The sequence below is a fragment of the Mus pahari genome, chromosome 5 (genome assembly GCF_900095145.1).
Source record: "Mus pahari chromosome 5, PAHARI_EIJ_v1.1, whole genome shotgun sequence".
Taxonomy (NCBI): Eukaryota; Metazoa; Chordata; class Mammalia; order Rodentia; family Muridae; genus Mus; species Mus pahari.
The window spans coordinates 64,573,362-64,581,679 of record NC_034594.1 but is presented as its reverse complement, the minus strand read 5'-3'; the positions used below and the strand labels follow the sequence as shown (position 1 = coordinate 64,581,679).

Below are 8,318 nucleotides of genomic sequence, written 5' to 3'. Positions count from 1 at the left end.
CCACCCACCCACCCATCCATCCATCCATCCATCCCTCAGTGTGTGTCTGCACAGTTTGTGGCATGTGTGGAAGTCAGAGGAAACTTGAAGGAATTAATTTTTTTCCCTTTCACTATGTGGGTCCTGGGGATCAAACTCAGGTCACCACACGGCTCGGCGGCAGGTGCCATTACTTGCTAAGCTGCCTCACTGGCCCATTTCTTTTTTTTTTTTTTTTTTTTCTTTAATTTGAACCGAAGTCCCCTCGCTGTTCCTGCATCCATGGATAGCCAAAACCAAGGGGGAAGTGAGGGGGACCCACTGGGGCAAGGAGGGGTCATTTCCACACAGTCAGGCATGCCCGTTGTAATGACTGTGGCTAGAAGTCAGTGGTTGGGATAGATGGGACTAAGAGTGTGCTTAAGAGAATACAGCCCATCCTCAAAGGTGCCTGGGCACCGTGATCTGCTTCTACCTAAGAGGAGTCAGAAAGCCAGAACCATCAGGAACAGAGGGAGGAGGACATCTAGATGTCGGGGAGACTGGCAATGGGGCGAAGGGATGCCCATAGGGTCTGACAAGAGAGGAGCCGACTGCAGCACACACACTGGCAAGTCTGGGCCTGTTCTTTGTTCTAAGCAGAAGTTTGGAGGTGGCCTCATAAAGGCTTGCCCTCCAGGGAGATGGCAGTACCATCACCATTGTCTGCCAGGGTGCAGTGCTTGCTGAGCTCTTTGACTTCATGCTGGACCTTGTCGGCTTCCTGATGGTGTCTTTGGAGCGGACATTGATCATTTTGCTTGTATGTGAGGGTGTGGGGGCTCTCTTAGAGACACAAGAGATGAACCTTCTTGCTGTCATTGGTCTCATAGGTTGCATCACTGAGGGCAGAGTGGCAGTCCTGGTCTGGCAGGGTCTTGTCATAGGTTTGGGCCATGTCACCTGCTGAATCTTCCTGCTCTGCTCCAGGATGGTGTCCTGGTCCCCCACTCAGGCAGAGAAGCACAGCCTCTCTCTTCGCTCCCTCTGGCATGGTTGACTTGCATACCAAATATCACTTGCATGTCACTGATCACCTTGTGACAGCCACACCAAAAGCTATGGTTTTGGAAGGGAGAGGGGGACATGGAAAGCCACAGAAAAACTGAGGCTCTGGAGCTGCTGGTGCTGCTGCTGCTGAAATCCAGCTGATCTCCTCCACCTTATTTTTCAAGACAGGGCCTCCTCACTGAACCTGGACCTGGCCTGGAGCAGCTAGAGTGGCCAGTGAATTCCTGAGATCTGTCTGCTCCCCACTGCCCTGCTCCTTAGCCAGGGCTGTGGTTTACATGTGTGCTCTGCCCCCGTGGCTTTTACTTGGGTTCTGAGGACCTGAACTCAAGCACTTTATGCATATGCATAAAGCACTTTACCCACTGAGCTATCTCTTCCAGGCCCCGGTTTTGTTTCTTTGTGTGTGTGTGGGGGGGGGGTGTGCACTCTTATTTTGTAGCCCAGGCTAGCCTAGAGCTCACTATGTAGCTCACGTTAGCTTCAAACTCATTGCAATCCAGCTTCAGAATGCTAGCACCGGGAGCTCGAGCCACCACTACTGGCTCCTTCCAGCTCCTTTGTGGTCTCTGTTAACTGCTCCTCGAGGTTGGCCCCTGCCCCACTCCCATCTAATGCCAGACCCTTCCCATCCCAAGAAAGCTTCAGATTTTATGTAAAGTATAAATAACATTTATTAAAGCAGCCATGAGTGTCTGGTGACACATTTGGGAAGACGTGTGAGGTCAAGGATCCCCACTCTATCCACACATCCGAGATCAACTGGAATAGAGAGACTTTGTATGCCTCACACAGCCGCTTTAGCCCCCAGGACAGTGTGACCATCACAGGGTTGCCCCATTCAGGAAACAGGAGGCTGGAGTTGTTCCTGGCGCTGGTTTCCCAGCCTCCGTCCTTGATCCGCCCCTATCCAGGGTGTCCGGGGCTCTCCTTCTGTCAGGGAAGCTGAGCGGAAGGCCTTCAGGGCCTGCACTAGTAGCCGGGGGAGACTATGAGCCAGTGTGGAAGGTTCCAAGCCCACCAGGCCACTGAAGACCACCCGCTGGTCCCCCAAGCCGGCCCTCACCCAAGCTCTAAAGAGTCCGGTCAGTGTCTTGGAGCCCAGATCTGCCAGCACCTGCAGAGGGAGGAGGTTAGGACCCAAAAACCACTCCTGAGGGTTTCTGACGTGAGGGTTGCTCCCGCCTCCTGGAGCTTTGGAAGTTACTTAGAGCCTTGCCCTGCCCTTTCCTCTCCCGGAAGTCCATCTAATTTCCTGATCGGGCGAATGCCCTAATGAGCCCTTCCACTCTTACTTCTCTACCTCCCATCTTCATAGCCACCTGCTATTCCAGCTCATCCCCACCCCTACCCCGGCAAAAGCTGGATGCCCTGTCTCTTCCTTGTCAGGGCAGCTTTCACAGGCCACTGTGAAGGAGCCTGGCAGCCTGGGGACCTACCTCGTGAAAGTTCATGGCCAAGTGCTCAGCTGGGATCTGTAGGATCCAAGCATGCGCTCGCTGAATAGCCGCTAACTTCTGTTGCAGAGGCTCCAGCCCAGGGCAGCCTGCAAGAAGGGGATACAATGAGAGAACTGACAAGAGGGATCTCAGGGCGATATCCTCTGTGTGCTCTAGATGGGGAAACTGAGGCTGGCAGAGGTTTCGTGATCATGCAAGGCTGCGTGCCTCTGACACCAACAAGGACTTAGTGCCACATGTGTCCCTAAAAAGTAATCTGTTTTCCTGGAAGAGAGGGAGTGAGCGTGGGTCTTCTCTCTGTTGTCATTTGGAATTTTCTAGCAGACAATCAGTCCCAATCTCTAACAACAGCCTCTTGGCCGCTCCTTTCCAGCAGGCCGGTAGGGGGCGACATTACCCTTCGTTTCCGCGCGCCGCTCCGGCTTTGGCTTCTGGAACCAGGTTCCTGCAACTCGCGATCCTGGAGGAGACCACGGGAAGTTAGTGGGCACGCCTCGGAGAGGGTACATGACTCCAAGACTCTGGGGCCTAGGCCTGGCTGGGGGCACTCAGGATACCTGAGTATAACCGCTGTTCTCGGGATTTGTGACCGGGAAGCTCCTGGGGCGATGGAGCGGAGCGAGAGGGCGTGGAGACTCCACGCCGCAGTCCTGGCCCGGGACCGAGCAGCTCCTGCGCGCCCCGCAGCAGACCGAGCAGGGTGTGCGCCAGTGACCGCAGCTCTGCGAGTGGTTTAGAGGTGTAAACGGCCCACCGAATGGTGAGGCCTGCACCCCATCTCTCACTCCCACCCTCCAACCCCCAACTCCTACTCCCCACCCCCACCCCGGCCGGGGAGAACAGGACTGACCGCACCGTCGCCTGCGCTGCAGACACTGTTGGAGCGCTAGGCGCGCACAGGAGCTCTCGGACCCTAGGCACTGGCGCGCATAGAAGGCACAGAGGCCCGGGGCGTCCGTGAACGGCTCATCTTCCCGAGCGTTCCAATTTAGAAGTTCTCTGCAGCTAGGCTCGCGAGTGGAGGGGTCCGCTGCAAGCAGATGCCAGGTCACCCCTTGTATGTGAGTCTACAAGCCACTCATCCTCAGCTCCTCGAGACCCGGATGGAAACCGGCTTGCCCAGAGCTGTCCGAGGGACCATTGGCTGGGGGATGCTCACCGCTCATCTGTTCCTGCAGCCAGTCTTTGAACACGGCCACACGGGTGTAGACCCCAGGCTTCCCGGGTTCCCCACAGCCATCTCCCCAAGAAGTGACTCCAAAGAGGACCTCTCTGGGGCGCGGGCCGGGCTCAGAACAGGTTAAAGGACCCCCGGAGTCACCCTAAGGGACCAGAGCCAACAGAGAGCAATGCATTCATCATCGATCGAATTATACCTGCCTAGTACCTGGTAGGGAAGGCTTGGCTCTGGCTGCGTTTGTGGTTACTACTTGTTTCCATTTTATTTAGGAAGATTTAGTGGTAGGTAGGAGCTTTCAGCTAGACCCCAGAGAGAATAGGGTTATCCTGCCAAGGGGAGCGACGTATCCAGGGCCCCCTGTCAGTTTTAGCTCATACCTGGCATGAGTCGATGCCCCCCGCCAGGTAACCAGCGCAGAGCATGGTGCTGGGCCGCAGCCCAGGCCCCAGGACCTTTTGACAGGTGTCTGCACTGAGCAGCGGAACGCGGGCCTCCCTCACCGCCTCGGACTCAGGCCCATCTACAGGAAAGAATGTAAGGGGGCCGGGTTTGGAAGGCAGAGGCTGCGCCTCGAGATCCCCTTTCACTTGCCCTCTTTGATTCCTCCTGGTTGGTGCGATCTAAGGAACATCATCCTAGCCTCTCCAAACTCCACCTCTTCAGCTTACTTCCACCATCACCACCCCCAGCCCCGCCCCCATTGGTTCTTCACTACTCCTTGCAGCTAACTTATCCAGGCCCTAACTGGCAATACCTTCGAAGAGAGCCCCCCAGCCTGCAATGGCGCAGGGGGTGCCGGCAGGAGGCTCCTGAGAACTCTGGGGTAGGCAAATGGGGCGCGCAGGCCCCTTTGGGCTCACAGGCGTCCACAACTGTACCAACGCCAGGTCATTGTGAAAAGTCTGCGGGTCAAACTAGAGAGCAGGTGGCGGTTCAAGGTCAAGGAGGAGGGTTTGGGATGCTGTTCCCAGCTCTGAGGACACAGGGCGTGTCTTCTCACCTTAGGGTGGGGCAAGATGCGGTTCACCTGCACTTCCTCCGCTTGCTCCCCCTGGGGCCCCTCGGCGAGCATCACAGTCCACAGAAGCTCATTCGAGGCACTGCAGCGCAAGTAGTGGGTGACACCCATCAGGGACAGGGTGACGTGAGGCCCCCTCGGAGGCCCAGATCCTCATGCACCCACACCATCCAGTGAGCCTGTAAGTGTGGCTATTGTGACCCTAGGGGCAGAGAGGGAGACCCGAGAAGGCGCAGATTCCCCGCAGTGAGAAAATTCAGTGTGATGTCCTCCTACCCTGGGATCCCCCCCCTCACCCCCACCCGCAACTAGCATTTTGAGGCCCGAGGTTGGGAGCCAGCTTCCGCTAGGGGTCAGCAGAGACCTGCTCTGCTCTGCTTTGGCCCATGGGTACTTAGACTCCCATCGGACTGGGTAGCCCTGCGGAGCAGGTGCCTGGGATCTCGACGACGTACCCGGCGAAGCAGTGTGCAGCCGTGAGCACCCAGGATGCTGCTACTAGGACACCCCCGCACAGAGGCAACCCTCCAAGTTGCAGCCTCACTAGCCAAGGCCAGGCCCCCGATGGAGCTGTGCTGCCACCGACTATGCGGCCGTGAGCCCGGGTCATGTTGGCAACGCCTCGGTGTCTTTCTCCACATGGTCCTAGAATGGCAGAAACGGCGTCACGAAGGAAAAGTTTTAGTTATCTTCACATTGAGGCCCATCTCGCTTTCAGCCCGGTTCCTTGGAGTCTTTTAGTCTCACCTGGCTCCGGTGGGTCTTGAAGGAACTGGGCTTGAGGTCTAGGGCGTCCAGGTCCTGCTGAGTGAGAAACAATCTTTTGAGCCTTGCTGCGCCCTCTTGCGGATCTTTCACCCTATAGGGGCGGGGTGCTGGGCCTCGGCTTTCAACCACTCTCCACTTGGCCCACCTTCTAGCACATGGAACTATTTGAGCAGCCATGAACTGCGACCACCTGAGCCCACACTCTCCCCTCCTCCCTGCGGTGTCTCAAGTTTGGCATACCCCTTCCACTTGGACCTTCAAAAAGAGTCTGACCCCAAGGACGATGGAACCTAAAAATAAGGGCAAGGCATGGACAAAAGACAGGAATCCCCTGTAACAATGTGAGTCTGCTGGGGTGTGGGTGGGGTAGCACTTTTGGTACAACCTTGGCATTCATGCAGTCTGTGCTGGATCTCCATCAACACGCGCTTTATGGCCCACTGGGCACTCCTCTGGGCAGCCTGCAATGCCTGAGTCCCCTGGGCAGACAAAACTGGGGGTGGGGTGGGGGGACATGGGACACAAAGTCACATCCCCTTGGCAGAGAGCCTCACTCAGTCTAAGTCTTTCTGAACCCTGTCTGGGGAGTCCTAGAGAAGCGTGGTGAACTTCTGGACTACAGGGGTGTAGAGATAAGGAAGAGGAGTCAGGGCCTGAGGGCCAGCCCTCAGGGCAGATGGTGCTATGATTGAGAAGGAATCTCTGAAAAGCTCCTTTCTTAAAGATTTCAGAGGAAAACCACTGCCCATCGACGTCCAGGGAATATGGTTGTATCCATCTTTGGACCCGAGGCATGCTTCCCCGAGTCTTCTAACATTGTTATCTCTGGAACCCCTTGGCAGCACTTGCTGTCTCTGCTTCCTGGGTGAGGCCATCTGCTCTCCCTTCCTATATCCCAGTTCCAGGCTCCTCCTCCCAGCAGAAGGTGGGCAGAAGGACAGCAGGTCCTCATAAGTGTGAGAGACAAGCTCCTTTCCCTTGTCCTCCCTTGACTTCACTTTCCCGATGCCCCTCCCACCTCCCGTGGCTCCCTCAGACAAGCCCGGCTCACCTTGCAGGGCGCTGGGGGACAGGCGCGTGTACAGTGGATGCCCATGGGCAGTTTGGGAGTCTGGGGACAGTAGCAGCAGCAGCAACATAACCAGCGGCATGGTGACCTGGGGCCAAGGCGGGAGACCCTGTCCTTTTTCTTCCTGGACTCTGCCCTCTCCTGTGATTCCTCCTGCACGAAGGCTTTGCGACCCTCAAACCATCTGATGCTGTTGTCTTACACTAAACTACCCACTTCTAATGGTCCGCACCTCACCTGGCCCTCACCTCCTGGGAGCCCTCAGGGAAACGATGTCCTGGAGCTATATAGAGGACAGAGGGGGGTGAGTGCATGGGAGGGCAGCCAGGACTGGGGGAGGGAATGAGGTAGTGGGCTGGACCCTCACCTTTGAAGTCTCATCGTCCCATTCTGAGTCTCCCCACTTCTGTGAAAGCGGCCCTTGTTCCTGCGGTTGCTTCAAAGGGGCTGAGATGGGGCTGGGGAACTGACCGTTGGGCTGGGGGCCAGGCAAAGGGAGACTGGTGGGCAGGGGCTGGGAGGGGGGATCCCCATCTGTTTCTGCCACCCTGGGGAGTCCACTGCTCTGCTGCAGCAGGCACTTTTGGAGGGAGGAGAGCTAGGGATAGGGGTGGGTGTCCTGGGCCGTCTCACCCCCTAAGCAAGCCATTGAACTTCCAGCCCCTCTGCCCCTAATTGCTTGGCAGTGTCCCTCCTCCGTGTGGCCCTTTCTAAAGATGATCAAAGCATTCTAATTTGCGCCATAATTGCTGCACTGGGGTGGCGGGGTGGGAAGAGGCAAAAGCAAGCAGGAGATGAAAGGCCCCACTGTGGCCCAGTTTGGGGAGCACAGGACCCAGCAGCCCGAGCCTCTCCCAGACCCCTGTCCCTGCCCACTCAGCGTGTCCGGCTTTGTTTTCAGTTGCTGTGACCCTGATCTGGCAGGAGGGATTCTTGAGAGAAGGGTCATAAATAGGCAACTGTCCTGATATCCAGTCACCACCTGGGGTAGGGTACCAACAAAACAAAGCTGCCCTTGGCACCTTGATTTCTGCTGGCAGCAGGGACAAGTTGGTTAAGGGTTTAAGTACACGGATGGGGACACCTGTGGCTAGGGGCTGCGTTCTTTTCAAAGGGCCTGCTTATCACAGTACGGAGCCTGTCTCCCACCACCAGGAAGGTGGAGAGAACAGGAGTATAGATTGTTGCGTGGTTTCAATGACACCAGGGATTGGAGTTATCTCTGCATATCATAGGTAAATCCTATGTGGTCTCCAAGTTCCTAGCAGAGAGGTATGGCTCCTGTATGCCTGCTGAAGCCCGGCCAGGCCAGAGTGGCCAGCATAGAACTATCTGTCCTCACTCGGCCTCCTCGGCATGAGTCAGGCTTTGATTACAATCCGATGGCAGGAAGGAAGTAGACCCTTCTCTCACCCGCACAGCAAAGGGCAGGGCCTGGGAATGCATTGTTTCAGATCTGGCTCCTACAAGAGGAAAAGACCCCCACCCCACCCCACCCCATCCTTTCTCTCTGCTCCTGGGATCCTACAAATTGTTAGGAGCATGTGGAATCTCTTCCTGGGAGACAAGGTTCTCCTTTGGCTGGCATCAGAGCAATCTTTCTTTCCCCCTAGGATCAGATTCCTGGGCAATTTTAATTCCCGGGGATAAGGTGGTATTTTTGTTTCAAGAGTCTCAATGGAGCCTAATGGAGGGCCATAGCTCTTCCTCACCCCCCTCCCAAAGGCAGAGACAAGCCCTTAGGCTCTGTACTCTGAAAGAGGAAAGGGAGAGGGGGAGAGGGGGAGAGGGGGA

At 56.4% G+C, this 8,318-nt stretch overlaps 1 protein-coding gene across 1 annotated transcript; it reads right to left on the bottom strand.

Annotated features, from left to right (window-relative positions):
- Nucleotides 1-1,685: 1,685 nt before the first annotated feature.
- On the bottom strand, nucleotides 1,686-6,785 carry Prss56 (serine protease 56). Its single transcript, XM_021198099.1, has 13 exons — nucleotides 6,507-6,785; nucleotides 5,841-5,948; nucleotides 5,435-5,488; nucleotides 5,143-5,332; nucleotides 4,670-4,769; nucleotides 4,424-4,583; nucleotides 4,047-4,189; nucleotides 3,649-3,811; nucleotides 3,340-3,519; nucleotides 3,047-3,211; nucleotides 2,887-2,949; nucleotides 2,469-2,575; nucleotides 1,686-2,146 (listed from the first exon to the last, which is right to left on the bottom strand). The coding sequence occupies exons 1-13, from the start codon at nucleotides 6,604-6,606 to the stop codon at nucleotides 1,871-1,873; spliced, it is 1,809 nt and encodes a 602-aa protein (XP_021053758.1). The 5' UTR covers nucleotides 6,607-6,785; the 3' UTR covers nucleotides 1,686-1,870.
- Between the last annotated feature and the right edge of the window lie 1,533 nt (nucleotides 6,786-8,318).